At 36.0% G+C, this 20,963-nt stretch overlaps 1 protein-coding gene across 1 annotated transcript in view; it reads left to right on the top strand.

The window, feature by feature from the left end:
• Window positions 1-416: 416 nt before the first annotated feature.
• Window positions 417-20,963, top strand: part of LCA5 (lebercilin LCA5) — a 62,664-nt gene continuing 42,117 nt past the window's right edge. Inside the window, exons 1-3 of the mRNA XM_061207032.1 lie at window positions 417-579; window positions 11,190-11,579; window positions 16,163-16,692. Coding sequence (XP_061063015.1) covers window positions 11,381-11,579; window positions 16,163-16,692 — 729 coding nt within the window. The 5' untranslated portion in view covers window positions 417-579; window positions 11,190-11,380. The remainder of the gene's footprint in view (window positions 580-11,189; window positions 11,580-16,162; window positions 16,693-20,963) is intronic.

Here is a 20,963-nt window from a genome sequence, read left to right as displayed (position 1 = left end):
CCAAGCGATTTCCAAAAACGATTCGAGACAATTTTCAATGTTTTCAATTATGCAGTCGCTCATTTCTACAATTCACTTCAGGTAACCCCTTTCCTCTCCGCCCTCGCCCTCCACCTCTCACCACCCAGGGCCCTAGACCCTCTGCTGCCGCCCCTGGCTTCGCGCAGCTTAAAGGGCCGGGCGCGCTTCTCCGAGCTTCGGCGTGCACGACTTCGCCACTCTCCGTAGCCTCTACAGCCAGAGCGGTCAACCAATGGCCGCCTACTCTCGTACTCATCGTTCCGCCTTCCGGCTCCACTGAAGCCAATAGAAAGAGCCCTCTAACAACAGAAGCCAATGGGAGGTCGGGGGCGGGCCTATCATTGGCTGCGGGCGTCCCGCAGTGCAGTCTGGGCCTCCCCCTCCGTTACCCTGGAGCCGAGGTCGCCGCGCCGCTGCAACTCGGGAGCTGACGTCCCCGCCCCTACCTTAGCCCCGTGTTCAAACTTCCCGCACCCCGGCCCCCTGAGCGCCCACCCCGCAGCCGAGTCTGGCACCCCCTCTTTGGCGGCCAGACGCCGAGGCCCCCGCGGACAGAAGGTAAGGAGGCGGGCGCCGCGTCGGCGTTGAGGAGGGGCGGGAGCGGTTTGGAGGTGGGCTTTGGGGTGGGCGTGGAGATAGGGGGGACTTCAGGGTGCGAGGTGAGGCCGGGCTGTGCGGGACCCGGCGAGCAGATGGGGGCGTGCGAGTGGAGTTGTTAAAGGATTAGGGATGGAAGAGGATTGGGGGACGCGGGGAGAAGAAAAGTCCTAGGAAAACAAATCTGGAGCCCGGCGGCTGGGAGGGGGTTGGGAGGAGGGGAGGTTGACCGAAAGGTGGGGGATTGGGAAGTTAGGATGAGAACGAGTTCGGGAGGGGTTGCTTTGGGGGATCAGGAAGAGAAGGAAGGGAGCGCCTTGCAGGAGGATATAGAGAAGGGGTTCGGAGTTATTAGAAAGCCCTAGAGGCCTGTAGACACTGAAGATGGGAAAGGAGGGACGGGGCAAGAAGGGGAAGGAGACTGTGAGGCTCTTGGTAGCCTTGGAATTAACAGGAAGTTAAGACTGTGATTAGAGTGGAAAGGCTCTTTGGTGCAGGCTGTGAAATTTTTACACATCCTTCAGAGATGGAATGAGAGGAGGGGAGAGTTGGCCAAAAAAAAGTGCCTTCTTGGCATCGGTGAATCGGAGTGGGTGCTCAGATACTTGGTGTTTTAAGTCGGCAGGACCACGGGGCAGTGTTTAACAGTGGTGAAGAGCACGGGTCCGGTTCACCTGAGCTTAATCCCCTCTCACTGACTTCCACCTGAGCTTAACTCCCTCATTGACTTCCACCTGAGCTTAACCCCCCTCTCACTGACTTCCACCTGAGCTTAAACCCCTCTCATTGATTTTCACCTGAGTTTAAACCCCTCTCATTCACTTTGTGGCCTCGGACAAACTACAAATATCAATTAGTAACAAATTGGGTATTAAGCAGGAGAGTAATGCTGTCTGATCTCTGTGTCAAGTTTCAATAGCTTTCTCTAACTGGGGCAACAAAAATGAAAGCAGGATATCAGTTAGGAGGCTGTTGTAGAAGTTCAAGTGAGAAAAGATGGTGGCTTGGACCAGGGCAGTTGCAGTGTGGATGGTAAGAAATCATCAAATTTGGAATATATTTTGGAGATAAAACAGCCTGGTTTTACAGATGGTTTGGTTGTGGGATGTGAGAGTAAGAAGGAATCCGGGATGATCCTTAGATTTGTGAAATGGATAATTTAGTAGATGGAAATGCCATTTAATGTGATCAGAAAGATAGGAAAGAGTGAGTAGGAGTAGAAAGGGGATAGATCATGATTTTGTACTGGCACGTAAGGTTGAAATGATGTTTAGATACCCAGCTGGAGTTGTCAAATAGGAAGGTGAATATATGAATCCGAAAGACAGAGTAAATGAAGTCTAGGTGAGATCACCTAAGGAGAGAGTGTAGATTAAAGAAAGAGGGCCAAATATGTGGTGCCTTGTGTACTCCAACCTTTAGAGGTCAGGAAGAGGAGGCAGATTCAACAAAGAAGACTGGGAAGAGACAGCCAATGAGGTAATGAGAAAACCAGGAAGGCAGGTGGCTATGGAAGTTAAGTAAGAAAAGAGAGTGTTGTAGTCAGGAGGGACTGGTCACTCTTGTCCAATGCTGCTGTGGGGTCAGGGATGAAGAGGACAGAAAATTGGTTCTTGGATTTCACCAGGTTGAATGTCATTGTCGCTTTTGACAAAAGCTATTTCAGTGGAATGGTCGGGATGAAAACCTGACTAGTGTGGATTCAGAAAAACATTGTTGGAAAGGAAGTAGAGATGACATTCTAGATTATAAATTACTCTTCGAAAACTTTTACTGGAAAATTGGAGTGGAGAAATTGGGTTGTAGATGCAATAGGACATGGAGTCAAGCAACAGCTTTCCTAGAACCTCTTTGTTGATCGGAATGATGCTGTAGAGAGGGCAGAATTGCAGGAGCACAGTCCTTGAGATGGAGAGGAGTGGGAAAGAAGACAGGTGAACAGTTTAGCTCTAAAAAGGAGCAGAAATGCTGCATCAGTTTTAGTAGGGGGAGTGCCACACTATGGAATAGATGCACGTGGAGGTGGCTTTAAAGATGAGGTAGTTCTCATCGATGGTTGGTGTTGAAATATTGAATAGGTCCCTCAACCAAGAGTCAGACAACTTGTAGTCCATTTCCAGTTTTACTAACTTACGTCTGTGACCTTAGATAAATTGGGATCTTGGGTAGGTCACTTTGTTTTTCTGGGTCTTAGTTTCCTTAATCTATGCAAAGAAAGGAGTGATTTCCCAGGGTTCCTTCCCGTGCTAAATTGTTATGTAATCTTATTAAACTATAGTAGTTCATTTGTTTTTGTTTGTACTTCATAAAAAAATCATTAGTTGTTATTCTAAAAAAAAAAAAAATCATTAGTTGTTATTCTAATAGTTGTCTTACCTCATCTTTATCCGTTTTTTCCTTTCATATTTTGGTCTAATATTTCATGCATTTTCTTTTTTCTTTAACTTTTGTTTTCCTGTTTGCTTGTTTGAACTGTTTTTCTGGCAGCCACTGACAACCAGGCAACAGTGTTCTTACAAGGACTAAGGACTAATTTTATAAAAGAAAATTTTCACAAGTGTCTAAATTTCCATTTTCTAGGAAGGCTTAGATATTTGGGTTGCTGTATTTTCTAAGGAATGCTTGTTTGTTGTCATGAAGGTTTGTAACATAATATGGGATACATAGTTTAGAAATACCTACCTTATTTCCGCATAGATCCTAAGTAATGAGAAGTTTGGCAAAGGTAACAAAATATTCTCTAGCGTTCCTGGGGCTATTCTTCTTTTTTTTTTAAATTTAATTTTTTATCTTACATTGGAGTATAGTTGATTTACAATGTAGTGTTAGTTTCAGGTGTACAGCAAAGTGATTCAGTCATACATATATCCATTCTTTTTCAGGTTCTTTTCCCACATAGGTTATTACAGAATATTGAGTAGAGTTCCCTGTGCTGTACACTAGGTCCTTGTTGATTATCTATTTTATATATAGTAGTGTGTGTGTGTGTTAATCCCAAACTCCTAATTTATCCTTCCCCCACACAACGTTTCCCCTTTGGTAACCGTAAGTTTATTTTCGAAGCCTATGAGTCTGTTTCTGTTTTGTAAATAAGTTCATTTGTATCATTTTTTTTTTAGATTCCACATATAAGTGATATCATATGATACTTGTCTTTGTCTGACTTATTTCACTTAGTATGATAATCTCTAGGTCCATCCATGTTGCTGCAAATGGCATTATTTCCTTCTTTTTATGGCTGAGTAATATTCCATTGTATATATGTACCACATCTTCTTTATCCATTGCTCTATTGATGGACATTCAGGTTGCTTCCATGTCCTGGCTGTTGTAAATAGTGCTGCAGTGAACATTGGGGTGCCTGTATCTTTTTGAATTATGGTTTTCTCCACATATATGTCCTGGGGGGCTGTTCTTGAATTTATCACTTTTAAAGTGTTCTCATGTAATTAGCATGTAATATTTTCAGGGAATATATAAAGGATACATACATAATTTATTGTGACTGTTTTTTCTTAATCGTCTCTCTTTGATGGAAGAGCCAGACGCTGCCCTAAAAGAACTCATAGTGTATTTTTGCTCATCTTAGTTTCCTCATTGTCTAAAATGGCATCTGTATCATCAGTAATTTTTGTTGACTGAATAAGTGTATGAATTGAATAGTAGTTTCATGAACTTTGGAAAAGTGATTGCTTATATCAAGTTGTCTTGAAAGGTCGAGAATAATTGTTATAAATAGTTAGCCTAAAGATGACTTATATTTGCTGTTAAAGATGTAGATCTGACCATATGTATTTGTCTCTTCTTCTACTTGGAGACAACATTAAAATCATATTAAAGAAAAAAAGAATAAACCTATAACATTGTAAGAATGATAGAATACTCTCAGTAGACGAGAGATTACAATACATGTCTGAAACATGAAAGAAATGATGGATGGAACAGATTAGAACTGAGAGAACTATGTCCCAGTATATTCAAGAGGGAACTGCAGCAAAGAAATATTCTGATATATCCAACAGCGTCTCAGAGTATCTTGGGATTTAAAAAGTCAGAAAGGAAAATTGAAAATGGGGAGGAAGAATAATTAAAAAACTATAAATGGAATAGTTGTGCCTCCTTTCCCACCCAAGCTCATGCACAGTGACGGTCAGTGTCATACTCTCTGCCCTTCACCCCTCACTCCCTTTCCCATCAAAAAACACAGAAGTAATTTCTGGAAATAAAAACAAAGATGACACTAAAGAAGAAGGAGAGTTGCCATGGTGGACATCTGTGTTTGGAGATGATCCCTCCTCATTGCTAACTTTTAGGGAGTCCCCAGCATAATGGCTGATTCTTTGCTGTTCATTCTAAAGCAACGTGTGCCTGTGAGGAGGCCCCGCTCACATGTACATGGTTTCCGTTCATTCTTTCTTTTTCTTTCCTAAGTATCAGTGGGTGACCAAAAATTATCTTCAAAGAAATAAAACCAGCAGTGTATAAAAAAACCTAAGATGAACAAACTGAAAAACTGTAACTGTGTGAAACAAAGATAATTTCTGGATCAGAAGAGACCTTAAAACAAACAAAATGTCTATTTAGTGTTCTCAGGGGAAAGAGAATGTATTGCCTCATTAAAGCAAGAACAGAATAATTATTTTAAAAAATCAGAACAAGAAAGAGTTCTTGGAAATTAAGATATTTGTACAAATTAAAAAAAAAAAATCCTGGATTATTTAGAAGATAAATTGAGTAAATGTCTTTGAAAATAGTCCAAAAAGACAAAGAGAGCAAATAACAAAGTCTGTTATTGAACCAGTAGAAGTTTCAGAAAGAGTAAAGGAAGAGTCAATTATCAAAAAAGAAACCTAAGAACATTTCTCGTGCTTAAAGACACAAGTTTCCAGATTAAAAGGAAGAGGGGAAGAAAAGGGCAACACAATGCAAAAAGAACCACACCTACGTACATCATTGTGACGTTTCAATATAGCAAGAGGGAAAATCCTAAAAGTTCCTAGGGAGTTAAAAAAAAAAAAAGATTACCTATAAAGAATGAGAATCAGATGAACATAACTAGAGTGTGAACGCCATAAGGGCAGGGATTTTTCGTTGTTGTTTTTTATTACTGTTGCGTAGTGAGAGCTCAAGAAAAGTATATGTTGAGTAAAAGAATGACTGTCACATCTCATAAGCAGCTCTGAGAGTTTGGAAGACAGTGGAGCAGTGTCTCCAAAGTTCTGAGAGAGAGTGACTTAGAATTTGGAACCTATGAAAACTATGAAGTATGAGGCAAAATAAAGACATTCTCAGGCATGCAAAGACTCAGAACTTTTACCTCAGATAACCCTTTCTGAAGAAGGTACTTGAGGATATGGAGCAGTAAAATACAATGAAAACTAATAAAGACGATGACATGGGCCACTAGAAATGGTAGATTAACTCAGAAGTACAGTAAAAGTAATTCCAGAATGACAGTGGTGCAGCGGGTAGAAAGTAATTGGTTTACGTTAGAATAGGAAATTACTAGTCTCCAAGAAAAATGTCTTTAAGAGGAAGAATAATGGATTTCAGGCTATAGATAGAATGACCAAGAAACTGATAGATATCAGTGATGTGATAAGAAAGATGTTTTTTCCTCTCAAGAAAAAAGGACAATTAGGAATTCTAGAGAAAAAAACTCTGCGTAACCAACATGTAGTTGCGTGTTGCAGCCATTTAAAATGAGGTGTGAGTTAAATCCTCATCTTTCATAGTCTAAAATTGCTAATTCAAGAAATAGTATAAGCACAGTACTATATATAAAATAGATTAGCAACAAGGACCTACTGTATAGCACAGGAAACCATACTCAATTTTTGTAATAACCTATAAGGGAAAAGAATCTGAAAAGGAATGTATACATATATATAGATAGATACACACACATAATTGAATCACTGTGCTGTACATCTGAAACTAACACAATATTATAAATCAACTATACTTCAATAAAAAAATAGTATAAGCAAAAAAGTATAAGATATTAAAATAGTTGTCTCAGGAAACAGGATTTGGATAATGGGGCAATGGATATTTCCTTTTTTTTTTTTTTTTAATATGTATATATTTGGGGCAGGGGTTGGGGAGAGGGCTAGTGTTGGTGTATATGAGATGAATGGCAGGTAATGTTTTTGTGGATTCTTACCCTTTGCAAGAAAAAGTTAGGTGGGACCCCTGACTTACATGGGATAGGTCACAGGGAGCTACTGCTGTGATGTGCATATAAACAAATAATCTTCATCCATATCATATAATCAACTTTTAATTATACTGTTAAAATTAAAACTGAAAGTCTTTGACAAAGAATATTAATCAGAATTTACTGAGCATCTTGTATGTTTAAATTGTAATATATAATTATTGATATTTACCAAGTGCTCATTGTGTGATAGTTATTGAATTATCCCATTTAATTGTCACAACAATTCTTTAAGGAAGTTACCATTATTATTTCCACTTTACAGATGAGAAAATTGAGATTTAGATTTAGATTGAGAAGTTAGGTGGCTTCTCCAGGTTTGCACAGCTAATAAGTGATGGAGCCACTTAATTGCTTTAATCCATCATCCTTTTTTCCTAGACAGTTTTTTAAATGTGTAAATGTTTTCTGTCATGATTGCAAAGTGAAAGATTCAGACTGATTTATATATTTTTTAATATTAGTGTTTGTTGCTGATTTCAGATCAGATAGCTAATTGTAACACAGACTGAGATTGCCAGGCACTAATAATCTACCAAGAAGTAAAACAAAGTTCTAAGTTTGTTTGCTTGATTTTTAAAAAATCTTTTTTATTAAGGAAAATTTCAAACAATATGAAAGCAGAGGTAGAATAGTGAAGCTGCAAGTCTCCACAGTTTTTACATAGTTTTATTAACTCATGGCCAGTCTTATTTAATCTCTACTTTTACCTCCTTCCCCCTGGATTATTTTGAAGCAAACCCCAGACATTATTTAATTTTACCTATAAATATCTCAACATCTACCTCTGAAATATAAGGACTCTTTAAAAAAAGTAACCACAATATCATGATCTCACCTAAAGCAATAGCAATTCCTTAATGTCATTAAATATCCAGTCAGTGTTTAAATTTTCTCAATTATCTTATGATTTTCTTTTATATAATTTGTTTGAATCAGGATTGAAACAAGGCTCATAGATTGCAATTGTTTGTTTTCCTTAAGACTTTAAAAAAATATAGAAAAAAAAAAAAATAAAAAAAATAAAAAATAAAAAAATATAGAAACCCTCTCGCCATCTCTTCTTTTCCTGCTTGCAATTTATGCATTAAAGAAGCCAGTTTGTCCTGTAGGATTTGCCACAGTGTGGATTTTGCTAATTGCTTCCTTGTATCTCTGTCCCCTGTATTTTCTATAAATTGTCATTTCAGTTTAGAAGTTTGACCAGAATCAGATTTTATTTTTCTTGTAGGAGGAGCAGATTACTTCAGAGGTAGCCTTGTGTCCTATCTGGAAGGCACACAGTGTCTGATTATTTCTTTTCTGTAGTGTTAGCAGCCATTAGTGAGCACTGTCTACTTTCATTATTTCATTAGTGGCTACCAAGTGGCAATATTCTAATTCTGTCATTCTGATATTCCCTTTTTAATTTATTGGCTAGAGTAATTCTGTAAAGAAACAAACTTTTTGGCCAACCCAGTACTTCCCCTTATCTACTGTTTTGTTATTTTAAGATACAGCTCGTAACAGTATAGGCAGGATACCTGTTTGATTTTTTTCTCTTTATGTATCAATTTCAGATGAATGAGTTGGTTGCCTAGTGTCTTTCAGAGGTGACTAATTCGTCTTTTTAAAATAACATATGACCTCATGAATTTAAACATATTTGATGTGTCTTAATCCTTTGCTGATATAATTCTTATTGATGACGCAATTGTCCCATTGTTGGCTAGTCGGAGCTTCTTGGCGTGCGCTCCCGAGCCCTTCTCATGCTCCATCAGGAGTGCCTCACAGCTGTCTTGCTCTCTAGTATGACCAGATTTCTAGATTCTTAGGTTCATCTTGTATGTTTCCTCTCTTAGATGTGGAATAAGACATTTTACAAGGAGTTCTACTAGTTTCTTTTAAGGGAAATGGTATTTAGACACTACATTTGAGTGCTGGGAATGTTTGTTGCTATTAGTTTGTTTCTTGCTTCTAGGGTTTTTCAGTGGACAGAGCTAGGAAACAGTGTTTTTTTTAAAAAAAAATGTAAAATCCATTATAAATTCATACTGATACTCCAAATTCACATTTTGGGCTCCAGAATTTTAAAACTCGTATTGGCTTATACTTGTTTGTTTTAGAAAATTCTAATACCTAACCGAACCAATGTAATTACTTGTTTGCTTTATCTCACAGTGCACATGTAGTAGCCTGAGAATAACAATGCCAACAATGCGATTATTGAAAGCAGTTTTTAGAAAAATTTTGTGCCTTTTTTGTCAGTAGGATATAGCTCACTAGGGATTGTGTTTTAAAGTCATTAGAACTGGTTAATCTGTGTGGTTTTGCCGCCAACTGTATATATAGTTACATTTATTTGTTTCATTTTCTTTTGATTCATAGGAAATGCTTTTTAAAAATCTAATTTCTAAAAATTATTATTTCCAAAGTTGAGACTACAAAAGTTATAGATAAAGAAGTCTAACTCCTATCCCTGTCCCTGAACTCTGCTTCCTGCTTTCCTCTACAGCTATACTGTCCAGTCAGCTAACCACCAGTGCATGTGGCTTTTAACATTTAAATTAATTAAAATTCAACGTAATTAAAAATTAGTTCTTCGTTCACACTTGCCACATCTCAGGTGTTCAATAGCTACATGTGGCTAGCTATCATACTGAACAGATTTTAGAACATTTGCATTCTTCCTGAATGTTCTGTTGGACAGCCCTGCTCTAGAGAACCCATTGTTTTTTCATTAAGTATTTAATTTATTCTTCTACTTTTTAAAAATATAAAAAGTTGTGTATATAAATTTATAACCCTCCTTCTTCATTAAGTGGTAGCGTACTATACATGCTTTTCTCCCTCTTCCTTTTCTTCATATATTCTGGAGATCACTTCAGACTGCAGAGAATATACAGAGGTAATCCGCATTCCTTTAATAGCTTCGTAGTACTGTACTTCACTGTGTGGAGGTTTACAGTGTATGCAGCCAGTTCCCTATCGATGGTCATTTTGATTCTTTTAGTCCTTTGCCGCTACAAAAGTGCTGCATGAATAGTAGTAGTGCTGCCTTGTGCAGGTGTCATTTTCATTTATTACTAGTATATACTTTTAACACTAATTTCGTCAATGGGCTTTTCATTTCTTGTAAATATTAAGAACAATTATAATTATAAAAGTAATCCAATTCCAGACATTATTTTGGTATATTATGTATACCTTGGTTTGCAGGTTTTTTTCAGTTCCTGAGTTCAGTTAAAAAGAATACTCAGTGTTTTCAGTATTTTTCAATGACTGTGTGTAGTTGAGATCATATTGTATACACCAGTTTGAATTTTTCTTTTTACTCTAATAGTATAAGCATCTTCCTTGTTAACACAAACTTTCTGTAAACATTTCTAACAGTTGCATGATACTATGCTATATTGATTTTTTCAATACTTTTCTTAATTTTGTTAGTTATTTTGCAGTGGTTAGATTAGGTTGCTTCCTTGTTTGGTTTTGTTTTTTGTTGTTTTAATTGTACTGCATTAAACATTTGTGCATAAACTTTCCCCCTATTTTTAGGGTAATTTTCTTGGTATCCGGGAATGGAATTATCAGATCAAAGGTTAAAAGCATAATTAAAGTTTTAATATATTTTGCCATCTTTTTTCCCAATATTTTCTTGACAGCCATTCTGGAAGCATTGAGTGTTGAGAAATCTGTGATAATTTGATAGGTTTAAAAATGGTATCTGAGGTTGAATGTTATTATGTGCCTATAGTTTGTATTGCTTGCTATGGGTCTTAACATGTATTTGCCCATTTATCTTTTGACTTCATATTTTTCTTATGGCATGATATGAGGTATTTATTGTTAAGGGTGGTAACCATTTTTCTGTCATGTTGCAAATGTTTTTTCATCAAGTGCTTTAATTTGATTAATTTTTTTACATACTTCAGTTTTACATTTTTATGCAATTTTAGATATTTTTCTTTGGTTTTGTTAGTCTTGTCCTTTACCACCATCCCCCCACACCCCACCCAAAAAAAAAAAAGAAAAAAAGAAAAATTGGTGATTTGATCATAATTCACCTGTTAAAAATCAGCACTTGTGTTTATTTTAAATCTTAAGGTTCAAGGGAGTCAAATGCAGTTAACATTTATTCAGAAGCAAGTATATGTCAGGTACTTTACATGTTCTCTATCTAGGCTATGACAGTTTGTCTTTTCTCCAAATACTGTAAATAACTGTGTGATAATACAGATGAATTAAATTACAGCCTCTTTTAAAAATTATAAGCAGTAATATTATTTTGCTTTTAGTATGTTTCATTGTAATTAACTGTAGAAATCTATTTCATGAAATATGATGAGTTTCCTTCCCCCTTCCTTAATTGTAGGGGAAAAAGTGTATTTTCTGGTCCCTCCTGTGAATTGTGGACTACAGATGCAGAGAGAAAACAAATTGCACATACATGAATATTATCCCTGGGATCTGAAGACTCTAAAAAATGCTCTTCTGGCTTGCCATGGATTTTTCTGAAGAAAAGAATCTGTGAAATTATGTGAATAGAGGCCATTTTTCAAAGCCATGGGGGAAAGAGAAAGAAGTCCAGATACTGGTAAAGAAAGTAAGGCAGGCACACACTGTTACTCTTACTGTTCATCTGATTTTGGAGCTACACCACAGTCTTCTGGCCAGTCATCGCTGGTCCATCCCTCCTCACCTGCAAGTATTAAGGGAAAAAATCCTAAAAAACAAATTTCAGACAGCCAAGTGCATCATCAAGGTAAGCATCCTTTAAAAAAGTCCAGTAGATCTAGAATATTCATTGTGAATGCTTAAGGAAAACATGTATGAATGAAACTCTTCTATTAATTTGTATATGGATATGTGCATGGAAATGGGATGATTTACATTTAGAATAGGATATATTTTTATAAATGTTGCTTATGGTACTGTGTATTATCCTTTGTTATATTCAAAGTCATACGGTATACCAAAGAAAGAACCATAACTGAGCCTTCTCATTTTGTTTTCTCTTGTTTCTAAATAAATGATTATCTTGGAGTTTGTGAGGTACTGTAAAGGCAAAAAAAAAAAAAAAAAAAATCACAAAACATGTGGACCTTCCTTTATCTTCAATTTCAAAAAGTAGTGAAAAGCATTGATATAAAGTGGTTAAGGGGCATTTTTACAGATTGAGTAAAATTACTTCCCCTACTTACTACAAAAGTTCAAATTCAGCCTAGAATTGGAATTTGGGACTTGGGTCCACCAGTCTGTTTTCTATTAAGCTGTGTTATAATGGAAACAACATAAATCATTAGAAATAATTTTTCTTATTAAAATGTTACTAGTCTGGAACTAGTTATTAATATCTTTTTGACTAGATAATGTTCTAGAAATCTCTTCTTCATCTTAATAAATCCCTGGTCAAGAAAACCCTGATGTACTTAGTAACAAAATATGTAAGGACTGTATCATAGAAAAGTAAGCTAAGGTAAATGAGGTTTTATAATATACGTTAATAAATACAGCACAATATAACAGCAGTAGCTTAGAATGGTAAGATTGCAAGGCAGGGAGTGGTAAGTTTGGGAGATGAAAAGGAAAACAGGGGCAAGGCAATGAAACACCTGGCATCTTGTGTTAAGATACGGACTGTTTCTGTACAGGAGAATAGTTAGCTATTGAAAAGTTTTAATCAGGAGTTTGATTAAATTTGCCTTTACAGATTTTTACTTTGAAAAGTAACATTTGCTTTTTTAAAATCTGCAAAGAATGTATGTTCCTTTTGAAAGCAGCCCTTTCATGGATCCCTGATCTAGCTTCCCAGGGATGTTGATACATTTAACAATTTGGGTGCATTTTCTTCTTCTGTTTGTTTGTTTTTCCTGCAAGTACAGTGCTGCAGGTTTCTTAGTCTCTTCCTCCAAATCTGTCTCAGTGCAGTTTTCTTGTTTTGATTTTGTGGTTGAGAGCATGATCTGATATTAAACTTTTGCTATATAATTAAGAACAAACAGACCTTAGGGTTGAACCTTAGAAAATGACTATTTATTCCCAAGAAATCATTTACATACCTCGGGAATTACTGGCAAGAATACTTTAATTTTTCCCTCATTACCCAGAAGCAGTTTAGGAGGCTACCCAATTAAGGAGTCAGAACTTCTTACGCCTTATCTTATTTAAGAAGATAATTGAGAAAAAGCTATGAGAAACAGTTCTAATATCACCCAGAAAAATTTCAGTTATTGTCTTCAATCTGACTTGTACTGTTTTCTGCTTTGCATTATCTTTTGAATTAAAATCTGTGGTAGTTTGTCTACCTTAGATCAAACAACATAACCAAACTGATAACTTTCCTTAAACACTAACTTAATTCCTTTTGGTTTAAGTCACAATCATCAGTGTAGACTAAATTAAGGAAAGAACAAATGTGATTAAAAAAGCATCTTGAACACTTGAATTTGTGGAATTTCATGTTTGATAACATATTCTTCCTTCCTCCTTTTAAATTTTCAGCATGTTTTATTATTTTTAAAAGTAAAATTTGTGCTCTATCAGAAGTTATATGATAATAAAATTTAATAATTAGGTTATACATCTTTGTGTATTACATATTACATACTTATTCTATTTCTTGTTTTATCAGTAATATAAACACAGTTTTTGGTAGATGCATAGTTTATCTTTGTTAAATTTTTTTATTTTTAATTTATTTATTTAATTTATTTCTTTTGGCTGCGTTGGGTCTTTGTTGCTGTGCGCGGGCTTTCTCTAGTTGCGGCGAGCAGGGGCTACTCTTCGTTGCGGTGCGCGGGCTTCTCATTGTGGTGGCTTCTCTTGTTGTGGAGTACGGGCTCTAGGCGTGCGGGCTTCAGTAGTTGTGGCATGCAGGCTCAGTAGTTGTGGCTCGCGGGCCCTTGAGCACAGGCTCAGTAGTTGTGGCGCACAGGCTTAGTTGCTCCACGGCATGTGGGATCTTCCTGGGCCAGGGCTCGAACCCATGTCCCCCGCATTGGCAGGCAGATTCTTAACCACTGTGCCATCAGGGAAGTCCCTGTTACATGTTTTTTAAATGAGTCATACCGTAATTTTAACACCTGACGGAAGGAAAACAGTTACTTGCCCACCCTCTTTTTGGTGGTGACTTAACAAGGGGGAGATGAAGAATGGTATACACAACAATAAGTCATCTTGGTTCTGACTCTTACTAGCCCTGTATTTCATCTTGATAGTTTTAAAAATGAAAGAAGTAGATGAATGCTGAGAAATATTTTTGAGTTCTGGTTAAGTGTACTTTGTTTGTAGATGTACTAATAGAATATGCTGAAAATCAATGTTCAGGTTTTTAGGATGTCAGAAGTTGGTTGTGGAAGCCCTTTCTGTCTGGCTAAATTGTTGAATAAAATATTAGTGGAAAATTTTTATCCTGATTCATAGAATATCTAGGCTTTAACTTTTCAAATTAAGTTTCCATTTGTATGAAGTCTTGTTTGCTGAGCAATATAATTTTATACATAAAAATCAGAGATTTGGAATGATTAACATTCATCCTTATGTACAGTCATTTTTATGGATAAAGTTTCTGTCACTCCAAGAGCTGAGTACATATTCTATAATAGCATGTAGATACTAAAACTCTGTTAATTCAGTATGTTGGGAAAGAAAGAGAATTGAAATGACGGGTGCTCCAATTTAAAACTGGAGCAATCTCTCCAATGGAAATATAATGCAAGTCACAAATGCAAGCCACACATGCAATTTTTTACTGCCACATTTAAAAAGAAAAGCAGGTGGAATTAATTTTAATAATATATTTTAGTTAACCCAACATATCCAAAATATTATCATTTCTAAATATAGTTAATATAAAACATAGTGTGTGGAATATTCTGCATTCCTTTGTTTTTTAAACTAAGTGTTTGAAATCTGGTATGTGTTTCACACTTACAGGGTATCTCAGTTTGGACCACCCACATTTCAAGTTTCTCAGTAGGCACATGTGGCTAGTGACTACTATATTGGATAGCATAGTTTCAAAGTTACAAGTAGGTTTTCCCTCATTTCTTTTTATTACCACTTCCTTTCATATATTCAAGCATTTATAGAGCTGGAATCCCAAATCAGTTACACATTCAAAATACCTTCTATAAAACTTCCATCTCTTTAATGAAACTTTGTAGTGTTAAATTGTAAATGTTACTCTTACCCTTTACTTGTTTACATAATGAAATCAGGGTATCCATGGCTGGCAAAATGGGTAGGGAAACATTGGATTTTCTAGTTTTTCTTCATTTTTTTTTTCCCTCTGGAATGCATTTCCTTCTTGAAAAAATGCAGTCACCTTGGAGATTAAAGTTCGTTATTCTCAACTGTGGCAGACTTCCAGATGCCTCTTTTAAAGGGCAGGTGCTCTGTATATTGAGGGTTAAGTTCAATGAACTTTTAGTAAAAAAATAATAACATTCCAAATTTTTGTGAAATATTGTGATTAATGTGTATTAATTAACTTTAAAGATTTCACATGGTTGTATTTTTTAGGGTGGAGTTTTTTATCTTGTTCTTAAATTATGCCAGATGTTTTTGATTCGAACATCACCCCAAAGAAAGCCTCTGAGGAAGCATTTAGAATCACATCTGTACCGCTAAAGTGTGTTCTGTTTCCAATCACTGGTACCTGGGATTAAGTTTTTGTCACTGACAGAGAATGTTTGTGGAGAACTTTTCTGTTTGACATGCAAACTTCAGTTAATCCTCACAACAACAAATGAGTTGGTATCCTCATTCTGTGGATAGGGAAAATAGACCTTGAAAAGGTTTAAGTTGAATTGCTCAAGGATTTATTAAGTGGTAAATCTGAGTCCCAAATCTTCTTGCTGTCATGTTGTCATCCTCTTTCCCCAAATAAAGGTTTCTAACTAATTTTAAAAAACCCATACATTTCCACATTTTAAGTCATGATCCCAAATATCTTGGCACAAATGACTTGCTTATCACAATATTTTGTCCAGTGTTTATTAGGCACCGTGCTAGTGCTGATGGTGCCTATGTTTGAATGCTGGCTGGCTATCTTATCTGTAAAGTTAAAAATGGTAAAATAATTCCCTATAAACTCTGGGGATATTATTTTGCTGGATCAGAATATAATTCTTGAACTTTCTTAAAAGATTTCAAACCTTTCTTAATAAAACCATTATATTAAGAGCTCTAAGTAAAACCTGATATTTAATTAAATATTGTAAAATCATTTTTTAAGGAAACAAAATAACTAAAGAACGTTGTGGATCCACTTGTGTTAGGATGAGTAAATAATACTACATCTGGTACAGCTTTCACTTTACATTATTACTGTTTCTTTTTTAGTCCCTAGGAAACCAAGCCCTAAGGGTCCACCAAACAGAAGGGGCGTCCGAGTGGGATTTCGCTCCCAGAGCCTCAATAGGGAGCCACTTCGGAAAGATACTGATCTTGTTACAAAAGGGGTTCTTTCTGCAAGACTGCTAAAAATCAATGAATTGCAGAATGAAGTAACTGAACTCCAGGTCAAGTTAGCTGAGCTGCTAAAAGAAAATAAGGCTTTGAAAAGGCTTCAGTATAGGCAGGAGAAAGCCCTGAGTAAGTTTGAAGATACAGAAAATGAAATCTCACAACTTATTGCTCGTCATAACAATGAGATTACAGCACTCAAAGAACGCTTAAGAAAATCTCAAGAGAAAGAACGGGCAACTGAGAAAAGGGTGAAAGATACAGAAGGTGAACTATTTAGGACAAAGTTTTCCTTACAGAAACTGAAAAAGATCTCTGAAGCTAGACACCTACCTGAACGAGATGATTTAGCAAAGAAACTCGTTTCAGCAGAGTTAAAATTAGATGACACCGAGAGAAGAATTAAGGTAAAATTTCTACAGTTGCTAAGTGTGCTGTTTTGTGTTAGTCTTCATTGGGCGTTCAATGTGCTCTTTTAAGACTGCTTATTGCAGTTCCGCATCGCTTAGAAATGAAAACTATTTTTTTGGTATTATCTTTCTGAGTAAGAGATTAGGAAAAACTTAAGATTTTATCTTTAAGAGCAAGATGTAAAAGATTGTATACATTAATGGGCCACATGTTAATGGATATTTAATTCCATGGATCTTAGCCATTTGGGGGAAATATACTATTTGATTATGCGATTGTTTCTCTAAAATTGAAAATGATACTATAAGAGCTATAGTGTGTAAAACTGACATTTTGGGGCCATTGTGTAAGAAATGCCACGTGAATAATACTTTCTGTTTTTATTTCTTTGAACATTTGTGAAAGATATATTTTGGGACAGGGTGTGCCTCTACTCCCCCAAATAAAAACTGATGTGAGAGGTGGGTGGAATGATGTTGAGGTAATAGTCTGAGAATACAGCAGATCTTATAAAAATATTTTTTTCTTATAATTAGAGAGGAAAAACGTACTACCCTATGATTGTTATATGGAGAACTTATATTAGATGCTACCTGTGAGATACACACACACACACACACACACACACACACACACATCTTAAATCAAATAGTATATTTTCCCCAAGTGACTAAGATCCACGGAATTTTAAACATCCACTGAAATGTCGTGCTCTCTGTTTATGTGTGTGTGTGTGTGTGTGTGTGTGTGTGTGTGTGTGTATAAAACAGAAGCCCTGAGTCAGGGCTTAGAATTACTTAGAATTGACAAAGTACTGTGGAAAGCAAAGGTAGGGAAAAAGTGTGAGAATAATGCCTGCTGTGAGAGCTCTCTGAGCAAGGGCAAGTCAGAACTATAAATAAACTAGCTTTCCGCAGTGTATTAATTAGATGTTTTTAGTACATGGTATGATAATAGTACTTCTTAGTCTGTATAATATGCCAGGCTCAATCTACCAACGCCATGCTCAGAGACAGTGGCTTATTAAATAGAGTGTATATCAGTGACCAGAAAAAGTGCCTAGCTTATTCTCCAAAATCAGCAATCACTAACTTCTGCTTCAGTGCACAGAAGATATCTTATTGTATAGGTTCCACCAGTGATTAACTCAAACTGCAGAGCAACATACGAAAACTTTTTTTTAAGGACCATTTACCTATGTAGTGGGGGTGGGGGTAGGGATGGAAGCAACTATCGTCATAAACAAATAGCTGACATTGTAATTATTTTTAAAGGGAAGTATAAAATGTGCCACATAATGGATTTTAAAATTAGGAACCAAGAGCACAGAATGCGAATTAATAAGTATGGTTGCAAACAACCCACACCTCTGTGCGTGTTTGTATAAAACTAGAGAGAACACGGAGTTGCAGTACACACGCGCGTGCGCACACACACAAATACACACGTACTGCAGTTCCCTCTTATAGCCAGTTATGAAGGGGGCTGATGGAGTGGTGGAGGAGGGAAGAGAAAGAAGGAAGAGAGGAAAAATGGAATAAGTCTGTGGATTCTGAGTTGTAGATGGAGTTGAATTATGTGGCTACCCACTTGAGAGCATGAAAATCAGTCATCTGTGATGATAAGTCTTTGAAATACTTGTTAACTGTATAGTGTCCTCAATTCTTACTTTTTTTTCTTACTGGAGTTAAGAAATTTAAAAAAACTTTATTTTCGGTTAACTGTAGGTTGACATGAAGTTTTAACAACATTATGTAGAGAGATCGCATATACCCTTCATCCAGTTTCCCCAGTGGTAACATATAGCATAACTAGAATATAATATTGCAATTAGGAAATTGGTAGTAATACATTGATACAACTCATCAACCTTATTCAGATTTCACCAGTTTTACCTGGACTTGTTTGTGTGTGTGTGTGTGTGTGTGTGTGTGTGTATTTAGTTCTATGCAATTTTGTCACATGTGTAGATTCGTGTGACCATCACCGTGGTCAAGATGCAGAACAGTTCCATCACAGGGAACTTGTGTTACCAACTTATAGGCACAGTTACCTTCCTGCCTTCCCCAGCTCTCTGATCCGTGGCATCCACTGATCTGTTCACCATTTCTATAATTTCATCATTTTAAGAATCTAATATAAATACTGGAATCATACAGTATTTAACCTTTTGTGGTTGGCAGATATCATTTTTTCCCTTGAGCTCCATCCAAGTTGTTGCATATATCAATAGCTTGTTCCTTTTTTTATTCCCAAGTAGTATTCCATGGCATGGATATACAATAGAGTGTTATGGTATATCCCATTGAAGGGCATTTGGATTGTTTCCAGTTTTTAGCTATTACCTAATAAAGCTGTTATGACCATTCATGTACAGATTTTTGTGTGAACATAAATTTTCATTTCTCTGGGATATAGGCATGAAAGTATACTTGATGGATTGTACGATAAGCACACATTTTGTAAGAAACCGCCATTCTCTTTTGTAGAGCAGCAGTACCATTTTACATTTTTACCAGCAATGTATAAATGATCCACTTTCTCCACATCCTTGCCAGCATTTGGTGTTATCACTTTTTAAAATTTTAGCCATTCTTACAGGTTTTTAGCACTATCTCTTGGTTTTAACTTGCATTATTCCTAATGGCTAATGATGTTGAACATATTTTTATATGCTTATTTGCCATCAGAAGATCCTATTCATTTTTTTTGTTTTTTGCCTATATTTCTAATTGGATTGTTTGTGCTTTTACTGTTGATTTTTGATAGTTCTTTATATATATACTAAATACAGGTTCTTTGTCAGATACGTGGTTTGCAAATATTTTCTCCCAGTTTGTAGCTTGTCTTTTCATCCTCTTCACAGGGTCTTTCAGAAGAAAGGTTTTAAATTTTGATGTGGTCCAGTTTATCAGATTTTTCTTTCATGGATTGTGCTTTTTAGTGTCAAGTTAAGAATTCTTTGCTCTCCCTGGCACCCTTTGTCTGTAGCTCCAAAGATTTTCTACTATATTTTTATCCAAAAGCTTTATGGTTTTATGTTTTATTTTAAAGTCCATGATTCATTTTGAGTTAATTTTTGTATAAGTTGTGAGGTTTAGGTCGAGGTTCATTTTTTTTTTTCCACCTTTTAGTGCCCAGTTGCTCTAGTACCATTTGTTGAAAAGGCTATTCTTCCTCCACTGACTCTGGCACCTTTGTCAAAAATCAGTTGGGCATATTTTTGTGGGTCTATTTCTGGATTCTTTATTCTACTGATGTATGTGTCTATCCCTCTGCCGATACCACACTCTCCTCATTACAGGCTACATAGTAAACCTTATATATATGATTATGGTAGAGGGAGTCATCTCATGTTATGCTTTGTTTTTAAAATTTTACCTATTTTAGCTACTCTAGGTCCTCTGCCTTTGCAAATGAACTTTAGAATAAACTTGTCTCTGTCTACCAACACCTTCCTGAGATTTTGATAAGAATTCCATTAAACATGGATCAGTTTGTGGAGAATTGATATCCTTATTATGTTGAATCTTCCTATTCTTGAACACAGTATATTTCTCCATTTACTTAGGTCATCTTTGATTTCTTTCATCATCATTTTTTAATTTTCGGGATTCAGATCTAAACAGGTTTTGTTAGATTTATACCTGAATATTTCATTTTGTTTGGAGCAACTGTAAATAGTCTCAGTTCTTTCTGGTTGAGAAAATTACTTTTGAACTTTTATTTTCAAATTTCAAAGCTCATTTTTATTGCAAAAATCATTTTCACAAGGGGTTATGACTATTTAATGCACATGAAGGAATGGCTTAGCTTTAGAAGTTTACTCTCAAGTTTCAGGAATGTTGAGTTTATTAGCTCCAAGCCTCAAAGTTTGTTTGGGAGATCTAAACTGCTTCATTTCTGTTGTGATTGAAATTATATTGGAATCAACATTTAATATGTTATTACGAACCTACTGTCAAATCAATCTCAAGTCAGCTGTCATATCAGACTAGCTCTCTTCTGAATGGAGGAGCCTCTGCAACCCACCTGAGGGTAATTATTCTCTACTTTTTAGCTTACCTTTTCATACTTCCTAAAGTTTTCATACTTCCTAAAGTTTTCTTTTTGAAAGAAAATTATCTTTCATAATCTCAGTAATCAATCCAGAATTCGAAATATTTACTATTCAGTGTCTTAGTTTAGTGTGAAATTTAGCTTTTGTTTTCATGCCTCATTCAGTTTTTCAAGTTTTATTTAACACTAAGTTAATCTTTTTTCTTCA

The sequence above is a fragment of the Eubalaena glacialis genome, chromosome 12 (genome assembly GCF_028564815.1).
Source record: "Eubalaena glacialis isolate mEubGla1 chromosome 12, mEubGla1.1.hap2.+ XY, whole genome shotgun sequence".
Classification (NCBI taxonomy): domain Eukaryota; kingdom Metazoa; phylum Chordata; class Mammalia; order Artiodactyla; family Balaenidae; genus Eubalaena; species Eubalaena glacialis.
This window is presented reverse-complemented; position numbering and strand designations above follow the sequence as displayed.